Source organism: Musca domestica, unplaced genomic scaffold, assembly GCF_030504385.1.
Source record: "Musca domestica strain aabys unplaced genomic scaffold, Musca_domestica.polishedcontigs.V.1.1 32, whole genome shotgun sequence".
NCBI lineage: Eukaryota > Metazoa > Arthropoda > Insecta > Diptera > Muscidae > Musca > Musca domestica.
In genome coordinates, this window is record NW_026712311.1 from 8188681 (window position 1) to 8212173 (window position 23493).

Genomic DNA, 23493 nt, shown 5'->3' on the forward strand with positions numbered 1-23493 from the left:
TTACAAAAATCTCGTTAATATCGATCAATTTTATTGGATTCGTATTTGTTCGTTTTATAAAATCTATTAATTACTTACAACAATTAATTATGGCAATATGTGCTTTGCTTAATTAGTTTCATTAATCTAGTTGCTTATTTAAATAACAGTGACAAGGAGTTGCAGCACCACTCTAACCTAAAAAAAATCTCAAAATACAAAATCTATAAAAAATAATTGCTTGCGAGAGTTCGTCGCAATATAACAGTTGAAACCGTCGCCTCCAGCAGAATAAAGGATTTATTTAAACTTGAATTTCCCATTGAACTGTTATATCGGGAACATGAAGCATTTATTCGTTGTTTCCCTTAAGAGATATCAAAATTATCTATCGATTTCCACTTTTTGTTTTAAATGGCCGGGTAATTCATTGTAAACTAAGGCTGGAACTCGAGCTGAAAGTAATCAAATTAATTGATTTAAATATAAATCCCTCAAAATATTGAAAAATATTTTTAACTTACTGTTACACTTGTATATAAGATCCGACCATATGATCATTTGCTGTGAGAAACAGAATGCACCCAGGCGGCCACCCTTCAGAGTGGAATCATAAACATTGCCCGAATCCAAGACCATGCGATCTCCCTCAAACATTCGCAAACGTATGAGGCCAATGGCTGGACGATGTAGCAATGACCAACGATACGATGTCTTTTCCTTCCAACCCATATTTTTAGGATCTTTCCACAGCAGACGCACTTGGTCCTTGGTATCTCCGGTATGCCATAAACTATTACGTAGCATTGATCCAGGTCCTGTTATACTATCGACCAGTTTAATTTGTATACCCGGTTCGCCGGAGGCACGGAATGGTGTTGAGTGCCAATAGGTTTGGGTATTCTTCTTCCACATGACAATATAGAATTTACGATTACTTTGATAACTGAATATGAAACCGACATAATCATCATCGGTGTCATCGTTAACATAGAAGGTTCCCTCGAAATCCACACCACCAAAGGCATCATGACCCACAACCAAACCGGGATCACTGTTAAGGGTTTGTATAATTTCCGAACCATTGGCATGTACCTCCCAATTGGGATCCAGCTGAGCTTCACCTTCGGGATCCAAAATGACCGAGCGAATAGCTCTGAAATCAGTGGAGTATATCATGGAATTATTTGGACAATTATCGATTATGTTCGGGGTGCCATCATCATCCTCATCATATTCACAAAGGTCACCCTTGCCATTGTCTGTAAGGAAAAGAAGATTAAATTGGAGATTTTGAAAAAGTAGCGGAATGTGTCGTAGGTACTTACTATTCAAATCCAATTGATTAGGATTTTTGGCCAATGGACAGTTGTCCCGATAATTGGGTATGCCATCACCATCCATATCGTCGTCGCAAGCATCACCCCTAAAAAAAGAAAATATATTAAAAATTAAATTTTGAAGGATGTAAAGCAAAAATCAATGGTTTATTAAAAGAGTGGCAGGCGGAATCCTATTTATTTGGAAGATTTTCAACGGAATTGTCTGAAATTCTACAGAAGAAGTTCCTTGCGAGTACTTTATTCCCTGAAAGAGAATGGTCTATATAGGTCCACTATGTCGTATAGCCCCCATTTTCTAACGGAGTTGTCTGAAATTCAGCATAAGGAGTTCTTTGTGAGTACTTTGCCCCCAGAAATAGATTTGTCTTTTTAGGTCCACAATATCGTATATCCCCCATATATCGGCTCCTTCCGATATTCGGTATTTTTAAGATTTTAACAAAATTTGCCATGGATTTTATTATTTTTTTTTTTTCGAAAATTTTCTAATTCCTTGTAAATGGTGGAGGGTATTCAAAGTTTGGCTCGGCCGAACTTACTTCTTTTGTACTTGTTTGATATCATAAAGGTATAATCCGTTATCGTAGCAAAAAAAAATTAATATCCTTGCAGTTCCGGAACTGACTAAGTTTGCTATGTAAATTCGGCATAACATTTCTATGAACACCTTTTTCAAAATGTCCTCCTCAGGATCTTTGTACTTACTTTCCATCACTATCCGTATCCAGTTGATCGGCATTGCTAACCATTGGACAATTATCCTCACTGTCCTGTACACCATCATTGTCCCCATCAATTTCACTATCACAGGCATCTCCCAGCAAATCATTATCACGATCTTCTTGCGATGGGTTCGAAATACTGGGACAATTATCACAGACATCACCAATACCATCACCATCAAAGTCCAATTGATTTGTGTTCGCAACCAAAATACAATTATCATAGGTATTGATCACGGTGTCATTGTCAATATCCTCATCACAGTCATTGCCCAGGCCATCATTGTCCGTATCCAATTGCTTGCGATTCGGCACAAATGGACAATTGTCACAGGCATCTCCCACTCCATCATGATCCGAGTCCAGCTGATCGGCGTTGTAGACGAAAGGACAATTATCCTTATCGTTGGTCAACAAATCTCCGTCAGCATCATCGTCACAACCATCACCAATGCCATCATGATCGGAATCTTCTTGCCCCGAATTGGGCAAATGGGGGCAGTTGTCTTGATTGCAGTGTAAATCCGAGCAAGGCAATTGATTATCAGGCCAGCTATCCAGATCTTGATCTCGACCACAAATAAAGCCATTGCCGGCCCAGCCAACATTACATCTGCAGCGATATTTAAAGTTGTCGGAAAGCAAACACATGGCATTGCTATCGCAAATGGTGCCATCGGGGCACAAGCCAGCCACAGGAGTACAGTGGGTGCCATTGTGTTTATAACCCTCGCGGCAGTGGCACTGATACGAACCCTGGAAACATAAAACACTTTTAAGAAAATAGCCTTATAGGTTTTCAAATTAAAACTCACAATGGTATTAACGCACACCGAGTTCTCCTCACATCGGGCCATACCTGTTTGACATTCATTGATGTCCACACAGGTTTGTCGCTGATAGGAATTGGTCCAATATTCGGCATAGTAACCTAGAAGACAAAAAAAATTTAAAAATTAATTTTTTTTCTTGTAAAACTTTCAAGGTTTCACACTCACCATAAGAATGCATTCCTTCATAGCCCAAGGGGCATGGCTCACAACGGAAGCCCGGACTTTGATTAACACAAGTTGACAATATGTCACATGGCCGATATTGCTCACATTCATTGACATCTACACATGTTGTGCCATTCAGCTGTTCTCCACGACCACATGAAACACAACGATAGTAGGGAGCAATCACCGATTCGGTACATTTGGTGCCTGGAAGAGAGAAATTCAAGTGTTTAAATTGTTATCCTGCAAAAATATTTCCTAATGGAACTACAAATACCAATTTTTAAACAAATCCGTGGAAAAATGTATCAAAAATAATCAAAATACCGAATATCGGGATGTACCGTTGTATGGGGGCCTATACATACAATGTTTCGGCACCGGAGCTAGAACCCATTATAACCTAAAAATACCAATTTTTTTTTTTTTAAATCCGGGGAAAAATGTGGCAAATATCATCAAAATACCCAATATCGGGAAGTACCATTATATGGAGACTATACCAAAACGTGGACCTATATATACTATGTTCCGTCACCGGAGCTAGAACCTATTGCGAACTACAAATACCAATTTTTATACAAATCCGTGGAAAAATGTGGCTAAAATTATCAAAATGTCGAATATCGAGAGGTATTGTTTTGCACCCGAACCCCTCCGAAATATTTACTAATTTTGACTCGTTTGTATTTTTTCCATGGAAGATTTAATTTTTTCCTATTAAAGGTTCTCCGAAATGGTTTCGAATAGCAATTCTGCTTACGTCCCAGCATGTGGACCTATGGCAGACGAGTGGACAAACATCTTCTAATATATAGATTTAAGCTTTTCTTAATAAGCAGAAGGCACCAGATACAACCCAAAATTACGTTTTTCAAATTCTGTCGCAATCGGTTTTAATTTAGGTATAGCTATCATATATAATTTCCTCTCATTTGATTTTTGACTAATTTGTTTGAATAATAAAATCAAGTTCCGTCAAGAATAAGGTCTGAAAAGCTCTCAAATACATGTTTTATCCGATTTTATGTTAAAGACTTCTGAAAGTCATAAACGCACTCTAATATTTTGTACGATACGTCACATGAAGCAGAAAAATATATTCGTCAAATTTAGTAGAACTCGATACGAAATTTATGAACCGGCTCTAAAGCAGTACTGATCATTATTGGTATTTTTACTTTACAAAAATTCCTTATAGGAACGTACACTTCCTATAGAGACGTATATTTCCTACGTGTAGCTCTGCTATATATATATATATATATATATATATATATATATATATATATATATATATATATATATATATATATATATATATATATATATATATATATATATATATATAGATATATATATAGTGGTCTAGTATATCATAAAGTCGATCCCGCCAGACTATTTTCTATCCTTATCGGGTTATTAATGATCTCTTTAAAAAATATTATTATATGTTCACGTTTTCTTTTCTGAATTTTGAACTTCTTTAAACAATTTTGAGAAATTTGAATTGTTTGAAATTCACCTTCAGTTTTTCCTTGATTTTAATATTAAATATTTATTTAATATTAAACATAAAAAAACATGCACCTATAGTTATGAGTAAACATTCGGAACAACAAACCCACATAACGGTATCGCGTTCCACTCAATAAACTAATTGTAAACAAATATTTGTATATTTTTTTGTACAAAAACATAACCAATCATTGTCAAAATAATCTCAAGCGTGCTGGAAAAAAATTACAAAATTACAAATTTACAAACATATTTACACAAGTGTTTAACAAAACATGAAGATTTGTTACAAAAAACTGACTAAACAAATCGTTAGTAGAGTTAATGAAGCTGTAAACGTTACGGCATGTAACGTTACAAGTTATGTTATTTATTTAACATGTTTCAGAAGAATTAGTAAAAGACGAAGTTATGACTTGTGGCACAAGGTCGAAAAGTTGGTTAAAATTTAGTTTAGCTCTTTGCACTGTTATACTACAATATATTGGTGAAATGCTAGACAATATCATTGTCCAAGTTTAAAAAAATTATTGACATAAATTTTATATAGTGGAAGGACATATCGTTAGTTTTCCCTTTCGTTTGCCCTTTATTATTACTTTTACTTTAAGCTCCTAAGTCAGTCAAATTTTGAGGGAGTTCTAGCAGCAAATTCCTTCTAAACATAACATTTTTTATGTATATCAAATATCAAATTAATTATTATTATAACACTTCAAAACATTTTTCGGAATCCCGAAAAGTCTAGATCTTCATGATCAACATAAATTTCCATCGGCTAAAATCGTGATAAACTTGTACTATTAAGAAGGGAAATAGTATAAGTCGGTTTTGCTGACATATGTATACCCCCGACCAATAGTTATGATCATTCTAACTGTTGACCATTTATGGGGGAGGTTCCGAAGCAGTTGGCCAATATTGACCAATTCGTATCTGACCTAAAACTGATAAAAATATTACAACGTGCCATATATGGACTATATCGACTACTTCCTATACTTTATATGAGATATGTGCAAATTTTTGGAAAATGTGGAAATATGTGTGAGGTAAAATATATATACGTCATCTAATGCAGATAAAAATAATGGTATGAGCAACATTTGAAGGAAATCGAACATTTATATCAAATTTTATGCGAAACTAAAAATTTCGATAAATTACATATTCATATTAGATTTCTGGTTAAGAGAAATATTTAGATATAGCAAGTTGTAAAGAATCGCTTACTTGTTTCGCAAGCTATGATAGATATAAGTATTGGAAATTGTGATCCTTTGTGGGAGAGGTACCAGAAGGAATTGGCAGATGTATATCATCTTCACAACAGATCTTGCGTTAGCAAAAATATTTGTATGAGTGAAATTTTAAGAAAATTGAATGCTTATTTCGCTTTCTTTGAGCGTTTTGTTTTTCAAATTCTTGAATCCTATGTAAGGCAGGTATCTCCTTATGCTCGTTATTTTGATAACTTGTGTGAGATTTTTACCGGTTTTTTTGAAGGCCCCAGTTACATTTACTCAATTACAATTTGGTATTTTGGTAGGAACTATTCGGCCGGGCCGAACTTTTAAAACCCTCCACCTTTGGGTAAAGAAAACATTTTTATATAAAATTATCTGAATTCAAACGTGTTCCTTCAAACTTAAAATACCAGTGAGGCCGTTTGGATAATACTGTTAAACTCAAGAAACCATAAAGTTGGTGAAGCCGTTGTATGGGAGTCATACAAAAAACGGGACAATCCATAGACAAATTAAATATCAACTATTTGATTTTTAGATATTTAATTCGACTTTTATTATATATTGTTACAAATGTAAATTTAATAAAAAACGAGCTCGAGGCTGTCACTGACAAAACAGATGGCAACAACACAAGGTCGGCGTCGAAGCTTGGCGATATTTTGTAAAATTTTGTTATATGTTTAAACAGTATTGTTCCTGATGATGTGTGACTAGGATTATAAAAATACCGAGTATCGGTGGGTATCGTTATATGTGAACTGGACCTAGAACCCACAATACTCACAAATACCAATTTTTATACAAATCCGTGGAAAAATGTGGCAAACATCATCAAAACGCCGACTATAGGAAGGTATTTTTATATTGGGGCCCGTACCAAAACGTGGACCTATATATACAATGTCCCGCAACCGCAATTAGAACCCATTACGAACTACAATTCCCAATTTTTAGACATATCCACGGAAAAATGTGGCAAAAAATCATTTAAAAAAAAACCGAATATCGGGTGGTTCCGTTAAATGGGGGCTATACGAAAACGTGGATCTATACATACAATATTTCGGCACCGGAGCTAGAAACCATTATAACCTACAAATTCAATTTTTTAGACAAATCCGCGAAAAAAAATGTGGAAACAATTATCAAAACATCCGATATCGGGAGGTACCGTTATACGGCGGCTATTCCTAATCGTGGACCGATATATCTCATTTTCAATACCAATCATTCTAGACACAATACAAATTGTTTAGCCAAATTTTGAATCTCTACGTTAAATAATGTGGGCTGGATCGTGATTTTAATAGGCGGACAACGTTAAATCGACTTAGAATTTTATGCTGATTATGAAAATATACTTCATGGGGTCTACCACGAATATTTAGGGATTTTACAAAACGGAATGACAAAGTTAATATACCCTCCTTTTCAAGGTATAGGGTATAAAAATATTCAGTATTTACAGGTTTAAACTCATCCCCTTACTTCTATAAATTTTGAGGATAATCGATTTGGTCCTAAGATCTCAGGGTTATTAACTAAGAAGAACACTTACATATATCCACATTACTTGGTCCATTCATTTCCACCACATACAAATATTAATATCTACATCTACATATGTGTTAGTATTACAATTATGACGTTATTATGAGAAATTGTTAATATCATGCACTTATTTTGAGTTAGTTACAATTACATATTCTTTGCATTAGTGTTATTTACCAGAAAATGGAAACATATATATTTTTATTTGTAAAAATAAACACAGACACACATACAGAGACATAACACCAAAATATGATGATTTTTTAAGTCAGATGAAATGAGAAGTATTTGAAAATGAAATGGGTAAATATTTACCATTTCTTCTATTGGCCAACAATGGAACCGGTAGTGGCGTTGGTGTTGACTTCCTCTCGAAATAAAAAAAAAGAATAGATTTTTTTGTTGTTTGACCAATATATATTTTTTGTTCGCTTTTTATTGTTAATTTCTAAAACATATTTTTTTACATGACAATATAAAAATTAATTACAAAATATTTTTTTTCGACTTAGTTTTTATTTTGTTTTTAAGAAATATATAATCTCCACTTTCTGGTGTGGCTTAACGTTAAGAAAAAATAATAATTAAATAATTAAGCATTATTTGTTACAAAATTAAATATAATTTTTTGTGTTTTTGTTTTTTCTTTATTATTATTAATATTCGTTATGATTCGTTTTGCTCCTTCATCGTTTATTTTGGGATAAAATAATACTTTCTTTGTATAACGTTAAATAAGTGAGTTTGTGTGTGTGTGTGGGGAAGTGAACGAATTGTTTGGATATTGCAAATTAAAATTAAATAAGTTGTTCAATTGAAAATCAGATAAATAAACTTGAACAGAGAATTAAAAGTAGAGAAAAAATATAAAATACCTTAGATATATATTTTTTTATAAAAATATCCGATTTGAAGAAAATGCGATTTTTCTGTGAAAATTGTTTAAAAAGTTGGCAACTCTATTCAAGTTTATTTGCTGTTAACAATCGAACCCCAAGTACTATTTAAAAATTATTTTTTTTGTTCATTAAGCTTAATTTACAAAGGGTGGAAAAAACTATTTAAAATTCATATAGACCAGATGTAGAAGTAGAAAAAGAATATCATTGGAGGAAATATGTAAGTTTAGCCGAATTCCATTTAAGCTGCTCAGAGTGCAAAAGGGCAATTCGATTTTCAAGGGTTTCAAACCGATGAGTATTCTTCGCCTTATGATGTCACTACGGAATATTTACGCGACGAACTATAGTGCCTCTGATAATGTTGGACATTTTGGCTTGGCACTACAATGCTTCCTATAAAAATTCACAAAATTGCGTATTAGTAAATTATTAAGCCATTTGTAGTTGTAGCAGTTGTTGTTGTGGTTATGGTTAGTGTGAAGATAAATAAAATCCCAAATTATAGGGTCACGAGTGTTTTGTGTTTCCTTCACAAATCACTTTATAATAACTTTAAAAAGCCGACAAAAAAATTGCCAAAATTTATCATTTTGGCGAAACCCTTTTTTCTCTTTTTTGGACACTAATTGGTGGTTTTGAAAATCAATTTAACACCTCAGATTGTTAACACAGAAAAAGATAAGATTAAAAAAAAACTAAGCGCTCCTGGTTGAGTTGATAGAATTCGTGGTGGGGGGTATTTGTGAAATATTTAAAATGAAAAAAAAAAAAAAACGGTAGACGCTTTTTAACGAAACAAACTCAAAATTTTCATTGTAAGGATTTTTGGAATTTTGAAGACAAAATTTGTGGTATGTGTTCTATAATATTCTATGCACTATTGACAAACATTTAAATAGTCTCGATAAAAATGATAAATTTTATAACCAAATCTTATTAAATGCCAAAATTGAAAAAATTTCGTGGGTAAATGTGACTACATAAGATTATAAAAATACTGCATTTCGGTGGGTATCGTTTTGTGTGAGCTATAAAAAGAACGTTTACCTAAATATTCAATGTTCTGCCACCGGATCTAGAACCCATTATCAAATACCAATTTTTAGACAAATTCGTGGAAGATGTGGTAAAAATCAACAAAATACCGAATATCGGGAGGGGCTATACAAAAGCGTGAACCTGAATATACTATGTTCCGGTCTCGGAGCTAGAACCCGTTATGACCTACAAATACAAATTTTTAGACAAATCCATGGAACAATATTGCAAAAATCATCAAAATAACGAATGTCGGGTGGTACCGTTATATATATCGACTTAGAATTTTATGTAGAATATGAATATATATACTTTATGGGGTCTACGACGGATGTAACGTCTGTAACATCCCTATTACAGACGCAATGACAAAGTTAATATACCCTCCTTTTCAAGGTGTAGGTTATTAAAATGTACATTCGACGGTGTCTGAGAAGTTTAACCTTTAACTGAGTCCCAGCTTTGAAACTGTCAACTTATTTTAAACTATTTTAAAACAATTACAATAAGCCTGACGAGCTTTCTACGAGAATATCCTTCACTAGGTGGACGAACCTCAACATGAAGCGGAAGTTTGAAAAGAACAACTCCAGTAACATGATGGAAAGAGGGCTATCACTGTCTCACCAGCGACGGAATCAAGCGCTTTCCCCATAGAGTCAAAGGCCCCTGTTTTTTAACAGAAGTCGAAAGGCGATATAGTGTGTTTGGTGTTATGTCTCTTCTGTGGCTTTTGGTTATAAATGTCGTACTAGAAAATCTGGAAAGAGCCGCAACAAAAATCCTGACATACGCTGACGACGGAGGTCCGCTGATTTCAATAAAAATACCTGCAAACTATATTAGATCTAATGCAACTAGCTCTTGTTAAACTATCAAGGTTTACAACGTCACGGAAAATATCTTACAAGATAAACAGTGATAAAATTCGAAGAGCAGCATCTCTATTGATTAAAGGTGCATTTCGGAGCTGCACTAGACACCCTACATAACTTAAATTCCTTAAATCTATTTGTGGAAGAACAGGCTGCTAGGTGCGCACTGAGAACTTGAACAATAGCGCCTTTAGTAATGTGCACATTCTGTTATTTTAAGACATGTGGAGAAAATAGGAGGTGGGGTTAAAGGCGATGACAACATATCACCTCGGCTTAACTACGAATGACTAGACAACCTGCTGGTGACTTCTGGACCCGTAACCGCCCATATTTTGATTGGTATAGCCGTCTATACCGATGTTTCAAAGATGGAGTGTGGAAAGGGTGCGGGGCGTGAATATCAGAAACTCCTTCAAACTTAACAAGAACTGCAACGCATTCCAGGCAGAAATCTTTGCTATCAAAAATACCATAGAACTGCTGGCAAACAGAAACCGGTTCGGTGTTTATATATATCAATAGTCAAGCCGGCCTGAAAGCTCCAAATTCATTTACCATTAAATATATGGCAGTTTTGGAGTGCCCAGTTTTGGAGTGCCCATTAAGTTCATTAAGCTTTGTTGGGTTCCAGGACATTGAAACATCTCTGACAATAATCCAGCAGATGAATACGAAGACGTGGATCCACGTCAATCGATTTGGAGAACTCGTTGAAGCTACCCTTGTGGCATTTTTTCAGGTGATACATAAACATTACCCCGGGAGATTTTAACACAACTGGCTAAATGAAAGAGGATACAATGTCTCTCTAATCAGACCTAAATCTTGTGGTGGGAATTATCACGGGTCACTGTAACATAAAGACCATGACTTTTAAGTGGGTGACGACGGCTCCGATTACTGCTGGTTATGTCAAGGTGAGGAGGAAACTGAAACGGTAGAGCACTTATTCTGCCACTGTCCAACTCTTTTCGGTGTTGGACATAGGTTTGTGGGGAAGCAAATTTTGCACGATTTGTTATTGCATTCACCGAAACTATGCCAGTAGTCAATTTTTAGCGAGCCAGAAGACTAAAGTGACTAAAGACGATATGTTAAGCTCTTCGTGGATCACACACGAATAGAAAACCTTTTTGCGGATAGATAGCATTATAAATTATCTTCTTTTTTGAGAATTATCTTTAAGAAGTTCTGTGATATTCTTCAACACAATAATTGGCCAACTTGATCTCTTCGCGATCATTTTCACAATGGGAGATTTATCTGACCTGAGCCCAACATGAAATATTTGAAGGGGCGGCAATAAATATGAACATGATTGCACAAACATGTCAAAGGGTAAGTCCAGGTTCCATGATGGGCTTTCTTTACAAGGGTCCATACTGATTATTATTTATCATACTCCTTGACCTTTTGGGTGTTTTGCCTATTTCGATGAGGATAATTGTCAGAGACTTAACAGTTTCAAGCGATTTGGATCCCTCAATGCGTTATATATCGTGTTGGCTCAAAACGTATTTTTTTAGCATTATATTCACTCATTAATTATTATAATTGGGTTGACTAATTTTTGTTTTTTTTTTTTTAATTTGGAAAAAAGAAAATATTGGAAAATTCTACACTAGGAGACTGTGATTTGGACGATTCTCCTTTATTTTAACTTGCATAGCTCTGGTACCGTTCTTATCTTCAAATAACTATGGGCGACTAGTTTGTATACTATTGGAACTACATTAGAAAATTAATGGAAAGGAACTACATCTGAATGTCCTCTAACTCACTACAACTATAAATCATTTTTACAAAATTACATTGCGAATCTAAAATATGTATACACACATACTATATTTGCAATATGCACATAATACAAAAAATAATTGTATATAATTGTTTTTCATTCAAAACTCACCAGTTGGACAGGGTCCATCTAAGCAGGGACTACGCTGTTTGGTGCAAGAACGACCGTCTCCCTCAAAGCCCAGGGGGCATGGATCACATTGGGCGCCATTTACTGTGTCATGGCATTGAACGCCTCTGTGGAAGAGAAATAAAATAAATAAATTGAATTATTAATATGCAACTGTCGAAAATGGTTGCTGTTGTGATTGCAGTCAATTAAACAACAATAAATAAGAAAATAAAAAAAATCTGAGAATGAGCAAAAATCATTTACGAGAACGCCATATGATGGCGTCATGCGAATGACAAAAACAAAGTAATGAATTATATGCAACAAATGAATGATGAATGGTGTATTTTGAATAAATTAATGTCAAGGCTTGATCGGAACATTTGTAATGTAGAGTTTTTTCAACTTTATATTTACACGCATTGTCATTAGGTAGGTTACACTTCGTCCTTGAATAATGGATCTATTGTGTTTAATATATTAGACAATGTAGAACACATATATAATAGAGATGTTTTTTTTGAAACATAGAACATCTCAAAGGTCTTCAAATATAAACCAATTTCTATAACCCGTCATCATAAGAAGGAAGGTGTACCATTCGGAACCATTATATATTATGTTAAATTAATATTTTTATAGAGGTATTTTATGTAAACCTTTAACAATTTCACCAGAATTGAAATTTTCTCTCCCAAGATTGGTAATGAAATTGATTGTATTGGCCTCCATGTTTATTTATAGGCCACGCGTGCAGATATTTTCCTAATATTTAGTTTTATTTTTTAAATTTCAGCCAAATTAATTAATTTAAAAAAAATTCCTTTCTTGGAGTTCCCATAGAAATCTGTGTGTAGAACCTCCCCACTGAAAAGGCCTCGTATCTACTCCCAGATGTATAGCTTGAGATTCATTTGTCTAAAAATAACGTTCGGAATCCATATTCTACATAATTAACTCTCCACTTTGGTTAAGATATTATACAAGACTTTTTAAGTAAAGGAAGACATTAAAGATTTTTTGTTTTTCTAAGAATCGCCTTCTCTAGACAAAAACCCCCTGTAGAGGACATCTAGAAATGTAATTCTTCTTATAAGTAATTTACAGATGTTTAAATATGAATGGGTCAGAAACGTTCCATAGTCCGATAAAATGTATTCTTAATATACCTTGACGAAAGACCAATAGCTCATCTCAGAGAGGTAGCCTAAATAAAATATATATTCATAATCAGCATAAAATTCTAAGGCGATTTAAAGATGTCCGTATGTCTGTCAATCAAATCACGATACAGCCCACATTATTTGACGTAGAGCTTCAAAATTTGGCAAAGCAATTTGTATTGTGTCCATGATGATTGGCTTTGAGATTCACGGGTCCACGTTTTAATACACAGCCGCCATACAACGGTACCTCTCGATATTCGGTATTTTGATGAATCCCGCCACATTTTTTCACCGATTTGTCTAAAAATTGGATTTTTAGGTCATAGTGGGCTATAGCTCTGGTTGCGAAACATTGTATGTATAGGTCCACGTTTTTGTATAACTCCCATATAACGGTATCTCCCGATATTCAGCATTTTGATTATTTTTCCCATTTAAAATTGGTATTTGTAGTTCACAATGGGTTGTAGCTCCGGTGGCGCAACAAAGTATATAGAGGTTCACACTTTGGTATAGCTCCCATATAACGATACCTCTCGATATTCGGTAATTTGATGATTTTCGGCACATTTTTTTGCTGATTTGTCTAAAAATTGGTATTTGTAGGTGATAGAGGGTTATAGCTTCGGTGGCGGAACATTGTATGTAAAGGTACACTTTTTTGTATAGCTTCCATATAACGGTACATTTTGATAATTTTTGCCACATTTTTCCACGGATTTGTCCAAAAATTGAAATTTGAGGGTCATAATGGGCCCTACAAATAAGTCCACGTTTTTCTACAGCTCCCATATAACGGTATATCCCGATATTCGGTATTTTCATGATTTCCCACCACGTTTTTTTTACCGATTTGTCTAAAAATTGGCATTTGTAGGGTTCTAACTTGTGTGGCGAAACATTGTATGTATAGGTCCACATTTTTGTATAGCTCCCATGCAACGGTACCTCCCGATATTCGGTATTTTGACGAGTTTTGCCACAATTTTTTCCGAATTTGTCTAAAAATTGTTATTTGTAGGTCATAGTGGCTTACAGCTCTGGTAACGAAACATTGTATGTAGAGGTCCATATATTTGTATAGCTCCCTAATATTCAATATTTTGACGATTTTTGCAACATTATTTCACGAATTTGTCCAAAATTTGGTATTTGTAGGCCGTAATGGATTATAGTGTACATAGTGTACATGGTACTTCCAGGTATTCAGTATTTTGGTGATTTTCGCCACATTTTTCCAGAAATTTGCAAAAAAATTGGCATTTGTAGCTCATGATGGTTCTAGCTACGGTGGCAGAACATTGAATATGTAGGTCCACGTTTTCAAATAGCGCACATACATCGATACCCACCATGATATATAAAATTGTCTTTTTTATCCAAAGTGGAGGGTATAAAAAATTCGCCCCGCCCGAACTTATTTTTTTACTTGTTTTTATTTTTTTTTTCTTGATTTGGAATTTTTTTCCCTGCAATTCTGAACTTTTCTGTATTCTAAAAAAAAGAATTGTAATCTTTCTAACTTAGCTTTATTCCACTGTGACTTATCTTCAAAAGAACAAAGGAAATTCAAAGGTTTGTCAAATCGGCATACCTCTCTTTCTCTCTGAACTGCATTTGTATGCACATCGGCTTAAGCCGTTCTTTGAATAGGGCGAGAGAAAGAAAAATTTGTTTACAATAACATGTCACTGTCATTAAAGTTCCTTTGTTGTTGTTGTTGTTGCCATTCAATGTTTAACATGGTCACAGCAAACAACAATTACAAGAAAATCTTATTAAAAGGCCAATTTTCTTACAAGGCAAGACATGAATTCTTTTATTATCGGTAAATCCCCAGATCTGAGTGAGGATAGGTGTATGTGTGTGTAAGTGAGTGAGGATTGTGTAGGCAGAGGACAGCCACAAAAAATTCGGTTACACGAAGAGAAAAAAAAAACAGAATTAAAAGGAAGAAGAAGATAAATGCCTTTGAGCCCACCAAAACACACGCACTCACTCTCACACTCACAAAAGCCCACAATGACAGATCCCTGGCTAAAAGCATCTCAACAAAGATTAAAGGCTTTAAAACCGAATCACACGGAATGCCGCCAACAAACATCGGCATCAGCTTTACCCACAACAACTAAATTTGTCAATAATCTTAAATCAAATACACCACCCCAACAAACTTCCCAAAAGCAAACAAATCCAATATCGCCGCTATCTCGCCATAGATCAAAATCTCTCACAGAATCGGATATTGGAAATACATTGGGGCAAAGGAACGGATTTTCTTGTGAAAAATGTTACGCTTCAATAGGCATGCGCTCGCTCATGGTTATTAGCCAGAGATGACGGCGTTTATCAAGCGTGTCCACATTTCGTAGATGCCTTTGGATCGATCCAACACTACCCTGGCTTGATGGCTGCTGCTGTAGCTGCTGATGTGTGGCAGAGTGTGATGTGGTGTGGTTATCACATCAGAGATCGTTAACAGTTCGCCTGACTTTGTTGTTCACAACTTTCCCACACTTTAGCCAAATCGCCGCCACATGGACATGTTTCTTTTTTGAGAGCCCCAAGCCAATGCATCCACCACCACCACCAACACTAATCAAAATATCCCAAAGATGTTATGATCAATTGATCACAAAATCAAAAAAAAACGAAAAAGAAGTGATCCTAGCTCAGGCGCATGCATACATAAATAACTACTCCATGTAATCTGCATTGCTACATATGTATTTTCCTGGTAAGCAAAATCGACAGACTCACATGCAATTGCTCCGGCTGTGTGCTCCGCTGTTGATCGTGTTATTACATCTGTAACTTTTCTCCTCTCATTTTCCCCACACACACACACACACGCACAGCATATCAAGCGGCCAAAACTAACAGCCCACAGTCAGTCAGTCGTCGGTAAGACTTCCTAACCAGATATCTATCTATCTATTGTATCTGACTGTCTTTTAGCTAAGGTAACTGTCTCGAACGAGTTCGCCTACGCATTTTATGAATAGCCAAACAACTGACTGACAAACAACACAACACAACAGCGCTCAACCTGGTCGTAGTTGTTTTACTCCCATGTTGCAAGGCTCGCTGCAGCAGTACAATTTAAAAGCGGTTTCCCCATGTGCCATCAAACACACATCAGAGTGTGGTTTGACTGCTTGAATTTAAATTAATATCTAAGACGTTGACGGAGAGCGGAGACTGCGCGTGCTTATAACGCTAAAATACCTTGGGCGTATTCCAAGACAACAACAACAATTACAATAACAATCACCACCAGCACTATTCTCACTTGCCACCTTTTTTATGGATGCTTTACTCATACGTACTGCAGACTTGGATGCTGACTGACTGACTGCATATATTCCCAAATGCAAAAAGCCAAAGTGAAGAACTTTTAGAATTGAGGAACGTCTTTTTTTTTGCGAAGAGGTATTGTTTTATTATTACTTCAAATTATATAGATGGGAATTCAATAGGAGGGTTGGTATGATAATTAGGGGGAGGCTTTGTTTTATATTTAAAATTATTGGTTTTGAGATATTTTCACGCGATCTGAGTGACGAAGTTTTTCGGCAATTTTTGGCAAAACATTATACACTTACATTCTCCTCTGTTCTTATTTTGGTCGACTTGCTCTGGAGCACCCAAGTATGTCCAGTTTCGCGTTGGGCGTCAAATAAATTTTTCGACTTCTCATTTTAGTGATTCAGTGGCCTAGGCCTGCTAACGTAAGTACAGCGCAGTAGACAAATATTTAAACTTTCCAAAGGAATTGTGGCTTTAAAGCTGTCTGAGTAACAGTATCCGAACACATGGAAAATCTCTAGAAAAGCTGTGGATGAAGTATGTGGCGGCAGATTTTCATAGTAGAATTGTTTTTTGAAGTCCTCATTCAACTGGTGCCCAAACCGACTCTCTCGTATTCTTTTAAAATATTATATGAAGGACATATTCATTTGACCATTCTGAGATTTTTGAGGACTTTTTTCATTGCCCCGAAATGTTAACTCGAATTCGAGTAAAGAATAAAACTCGCTCGAATTCAAGTCGCTCAAAATTAAATCTTGAACTATATGATCCATATTCGAGCTTTTTTCAGAATTATTTCAGTTCAAAATCGTGGGGCCTTGTGTCATACTCTCATCTATGCCACTCAAATAAGAACGAGTAAGTTTTGCTTGTTTTCGAGTGAAATCCTCTCAAAATCGAGCAGATTCTACTCTTGTCGAGAACTTTTTCAGTTTTTGCCATACCCTTGTTATACCTTCAGTCATATGGCTAGAGAGGGTAATATCATTTGAAACCGCCAAAATGTGCCTCATCGAAATAACGGTTTTAGACCCTAGGTCTCTTTAGTTTTTAGACCCTAGGTATTTTTCAGGACATTTGAAATCGATCTATCGATGGCCGTCCCTCCGACCGTCCGTCCGTCTGTCTGGTTGGTTCGCACGATAATCCTCGAAGAAAATATCGTATTTGGTCCAAACTTGGTAAATCGTAATATTATTATCAAACTTAGATCGAGGTCGGAGATGGTCAATATCGGTCCAATCCTTCTGGTCGAAAGTATAATCCGATTTCATTTTGGGATTTGGGATAATCCGATTAACACATTTTGGGATTCCAGCCTTATTCCTTCGCCCAATACCTAATTTAGCATCATTTAGTAGTTTTCGAACAAATATAGGACACATTTCCAACACCACCTCCATATCTTAACCATAGACACCAAATACACCTAAATAAGAGATTTCCGGATTCCAGCCTCATTACTTCACACAATACCAAATTTAATATCATTTAGTATTTTTTGTACAAATATAGGACACATTTCCAAAACCACCTTTATATCTCAACCGGTGACACCAACAGAGACCTAAATAACAGATTTCCGGGAACTGGCCTTGTTACTTCACCCAATACCTCATTTAGTATTTTTTGTAAAAATATAGGACGCATCTCCAAAAACACCTTTATATCTCAGCCCGTGACACCAACAGAGACCTAAGTAACAAGTTTCGGGATTTTAGCCTTATTACTTCACCCAATACCTAGTTTAGCATCATTTAGTAGTTTTCGTACAAGTATAGGACGTATTTTCAAAACCACCTTCATATCACAACCCCAGACACCAACAGAGACCTAAATAACATATTTTGGGATTCCAGCCTTATTCCTTCACCCAATACCAAAATTGGTATCATTTAGTATTTTTTGTACAAATATAGGACGAATTTCCAAAACCACCTTCATATCTCAACCGCAGAAACCAACAGAGACCTAAGTAACAAGTTCCGGTATTTCAGGATAGTGTCATTTAGTATAATCACGCCAGAAAGTATAATCACGCCAGGTGCGAAAATGTACAATATTGGTCCACTTCATAAAGTACCTCACCCACAAAGGGTAAATATTTTAAATCTTCAAATCACACACATCACAATATTTGTATTAACCCTAGGTCTGGTTAGGTCGATCCACTCCTTCTGATATCTCCCTCACAAAAGGGTCTAAATGTTGAATATCCAAAACGATAATATAATCCGAAATAAGCATTCGGTTCTCTTCATATGTAGCATATCCCATTATTTCTACTAACAAAAAATCTGCTGTGAAGCTGGCACATATCGTCCATTCCCTTTGGTATCTCTCCCGCGAAGGGTCAACATTTTTAATACCGATTCCGTTCAGACTTGTTACATCTTAATACTTCCATCAACACAAGATCTGTAATAAAGTTGGTAGAGATAGCACCATTCCTTCTGGAATTTCCCTACAAGCGAACTTCTATGTCCAAAAAAGTTTTCAAATAGCAATATTTTAAAATCGAAATTCCGGCCAATCATTATATTTCTACTAAAAAATTTGGGAAATGGCCGGAGTAGTAGATTTTAGCCCCGTCTGAAACGGACCCTGTTTCGTAAGAAAACAACAAAATTAGTACCCCCTCTATGCTATGGTATATTTCTACTAAAAAATTTGGGAAATGGCTGAAGTACTAGATTTTAGCCCGTTCTGAAACGGACCACGTTTCGTAAGGAAACGACAAAATTAGTACCCCCTCTATACTTTGGTAGCAGGTATAGCAAATCTCTTATCCATTTCCCTTGATTTTTATGAGTGAAATTTCCCATAAATTGTTACACCACCACATTTTTGGTACGAACCCTCAGTCTCAGCACCAAAGTTCTAAATGAATTTCGTTTTTATTTTTTTTCGTACGCATTTAGATTTTGTTCACACATTATTTAGCCAAGCTTGAAGCGTAAAGAAAAATAGAAAAAAAAATTAAATCTTTCCAAGTGTAGGCACAACTTAGGCTGCAACCAAAAGACAAGCCAAGTTGGTTGCATCTTCTGGCCTAAAGCATTAGGTTGGAAAGCCTGGAACTGAGTCATTGGCAAACTCCAACACACTCTCACACACAGCACTTAAATAACCAAAAAGGCCCAACCCAAAAAACAAAACGACAAAACGACGGCTGGAAAAAATGGCATTGGCAAATTGGTATTATGAAATATGGATGTGTAAGGACAATAAAAGCAACAAAAAAGAACAAGGAATATGGAAGACTAAGTGACTTCGTATTTTCCTCCCCCCCAACCGTCACTTTATCATGGATTGGTTTGCGAAATTGCATGGCCAAATGCAAATGTTGAACGCCATTTAAGTACCACCAAACGTATTGCATGGGAACCACCAAACCCAGGTCTCTGACAATAATGTATGACCAAAGACAACGAGGACAACGACGGCGACGACGATCAAGGAAAGAAAAGGTTCTCCATTTGGTTAAGTTTATAAAATATTTGCACTCAACCAAAGAAAAGTAAACAATTAATACCCAGTTCCCAAGGCAATTGCCAAACGGAGCCGACTTCTAAGGTATATTTTTCTCCGCCGAAATGTTGGCAGACAAAAATGTTCCAACACCAGGAGTTTTTGTATTAGTGCCATTATTAGGCTCAATGGTTTCAAAGAAAAGAACTGGGTGCAAAATTTGCTCTCCATGAAGAGAGAAAAAAAAAATACAGAAGTCCCTTACACTATTTGTTAAGCTTTTAGCCTCATTGACTTTTAACAAGTGTTTTCTTGTATTTCTGAAGTAGTTATTCTGGCTTTTGACTGCTCCTCGAACCAAATGACAATGTCTGTCCAACCTTCCAAAAACATAAAAATAAAAACTCTTTGTCAAAGTCAATACAACAGATGTCTATGCGAGTAGTTCCCATCAATTAATTGCCATCTTGTCGGAATCAACAACCAAAAATCGAAGCATATTTCCCCACTTAATGGCTGGCTGGGATGACAATCAAATCCACCCCCATATTTGTTGTCTTTTTGTCAGGCATGTCAAGCAAATCTTTGGATTTGAATTGCCAGACCACCGCTTGAGTTGGATGATTATGAAATCATTTGAAATTCAATTTAGAAGGCTTTTTCCTATGATATTTATTGCCATGGCCTGAGGCACACAAAACTTTGGTGGGGTAATCACAGCTTTTTGACAGAAAAGAATAATACTCTGCAAAGAAAACGTATTATGACAATGTTCGCAAATCGTTTTTAATAGTGTCTTCGTTCATATCACTCATAACAATATCAGTATTATCTTGGTTATAATGTAAAACCCTCAAGCGAAACACCAAAGAGGTCCTTTTAGTCCTTTTTTTCAAAATATGGTCAAAAACTCCCTTTTAGACGGGATCGTAGCTTGTCAAAATATACCACAAAATTGTTGGTCATCAAATTCCATATACATGCCATAACACCTTACCGAACCTTACGGAAACGTAAGTAATTCATGAATATCAAAAACACATTTTAGGGTTAAAGCTGTACTCCGTGCGAGTTTATGCAAAATTCTCCTACAAAGAATCATTTTCGAGAAATGTCCTCATCAAATTTCAGTAGAAGTCTTCAAAGAAGGAAGAAGTCTTCCATTGTTATCCAGAAATTATATACATCAATTTTTCCAAAAACAAGTTAAAAAATATGTACAGGGTGAGATGAAAAAACTGCAACCAACTTCAGACTGCTGTCATTTCTAAGCCACTCATCCGACAGCTGTTAAAATTATTCCAGTGATAGGTCATTATATTGTTTACAAGCGTACAAAAGCATTTTGGTCAGAATTTTCCAGAAAAAAAGTTATTCACGACGGAATTCAAGCGTGATGGTGTGATTTCTTTATATTTGGCTGGAAAACCACAAGTGGCTATCCATAGAGCACTCCAGCATTTAAATGTGAATAAATCTTTTGTGTCTCATACCATCGCTCGTTACCGTGATACTGGTAGCGTAGCCCGACGTCAAGCAAGTGGACGGAAGAAAACAGCAACATCAGTAGAAATGGTTCGAAAAATAACCAGTGGCCGAAAAATGGTTCGTGAGCTGAACATATCGCAATATTCCACGCAGCAAATGTTCAAAAATGAGCTCGGGGTAAAGCCATTGAAATTCCAAAAAGTGCAAGAACTTACACCGAAACAGAAAGAAAATAGACTCAAAAGAGCTAAAGAGTGGCTTCACTTGGCCGAAAGTGGTGAACTGCCGAATTTGGTTTTCCCCGGTGAGAAAACATTCGTTGTCCAGCAGTTTATAAACAAACAAAATTATTGAAAGAGGTCAGTTGAAAATGTGCACCTTCGGTTGGCCATCAGAACTCAAGCGCCGGCCACGGTGATGGTATGGGCCTCCATAACAGCCGATGGTCGCCCTCCGCTCATATTAATCGACCGTGACATCAGAATAAATGCCGAATATTATTGCGAAAATATTCTGGAGGGTGTATTAAAGCCTTGGGCACGGAAAAATTTTGGCCGCAGACCTTGGATATTTCAGCAGGACTCAACACCATCGCACTCAGCACGCGCCACCCAAGAATGGTTACAAAATGAGGTTCCTCGCTTCATTTCCAGCGCACAATGGCCACCAAAATCTCCGGATACCAATCCGTTGGAGTATTTTGAAATGCAAGGTTGGCACTAAAAAGTACCAAAGTGTCGATCACCTCAAACAAGGACTTCGCCGGGAATGGGCCAAAATACCGCAGAACAACATTCGGGCAGCGTGTGACGGTTTCATTGCCCCCTTGAAGGCCATAATTCGAGCCAAAGGTGACCAATTCGAACAAATCTAAACTTATTCTAAAATTTGATGTTATTTCCGACATTTTTAGCTTTCATTCAATAAAATTAAAAACAATGTACAAATCTCACCCTGTAATGGGAAAAACGGGATAAATGTTAATTTCGCGTTTTATGAGCTTATTGAAATTTTGACCCTTTTGTGGAGGAAGTACCAAAAGGAGTGGACTAAAATATTCCATTTTCACACCACACACCATTTAAGACAATCGGACTCTTACATCACATTTTATAAGAGTTATCACACTGTTGTCCCTTTGTGGGAGAGGTACGGGATGGAGTGGACCGATATTGTTCATTTTTGCAGCTGATGCAAATATTAGGATTTTGAACAGAATCGGATTTTCCTATCTCTTTCTGTGCAGTAAATTATTACAGACGGACGAACATCGCTAGATGGACCCCAAATGTCCTGAAACGGATTTGGTCCAAGGAGACCTGGGGTCTAACACTGTTATTTCGATGAGGCACGTTTTGGCCGAATAAAATGATATATACCCTCTCTAGCCCCTCTATGACTGAGATTAAAAAAAAAACGAGAATATTTTTCCGATTTTATTTATCAATTTTTTGCGTTTGATGCATGAAAGTAGCATAAAATTTCGTGTTAGGTACAATGTGTTAAAGGAAGAAATATTCTATATTCTATATATAAATATTCAAAATGTCACTATAAACCTTAGGATAAACCATAAATAAATAGTTTTTAAAAAAATTCCACTGGAAATTTATATATTTCAAGTACATTTTTGCTGCTATTTTAACACTTTCCCATTCTAAGTCAAAATCTCCCTTATTACTCTATTTTTGGGCAAAGTGTCAAAGGAAGAAATACTCTACATGGAATTTCATTATAAGTCTCTGAACAAAAAAAAATTTGTATACCTTACGTGTTCCGTAAAAAATATAGTAGGAAAAAAGTAAATTCAATTTTGTTTACAAAATCCGCACTTTACAAACTCAGCACTTTTTCCAAATTCGCTGTAAATATTCTTATAATTTCACTGTTCAAGCCTACTTAGAATCTAGGTTTGCTATCCACATTCCAAGTAGGCTTGATAGCACTAGATTTGTAGTTCAAACTTCC

At 35.8% G+C, this 23493-nt stretch overlaps 1 protein-coding gene across 3 annotated transcripts in view; it reads right to left on the reverse strand.

The window, feature by feature from the left end:
• Window positions 1-23493, reverse strand: part of LOC101901673 (cartilage oligomeric matrix protein) — a 72714-nt gene continuing 49221 nt past the window's right edge. For 2 of the 3 annotated variants that reach the window (XM_005177372.4, XM_011298204.3), the window contains exons 10-16: window positions 12089-12213; window positions 3043-3249; window positions 2860-2975; window positions 2028-2800; window positions 1308-1405; window positions 504-1241; window positions 1-434 (exon numbers count right to left, since the gene is read on the reverse strand). In XM_005177372.4, coding sequence (XP_005177429.1) covers window positions 364-434; window positions 504-1241; window positions 1308-1405; window positions 2028-2800; window positions 2860-2975; window positions 3043-3249; window positions 12089-12213 — 2128 coding nt within the window. In that variant the 3' untranslated portion in view covers window positions 1-363. Of the gene's footprint in view, window positions 435-503; window positions 1242-1307; window positions 1406-2027; window positions 2801-2859; window positions 2976-3042; window positions 3250-8295; window positions 8657-12088; window positions 12214-23493 lie in introns of those variants that run through there. The other variant, XM_005177373.4, reaches the window with a different exon arrangement.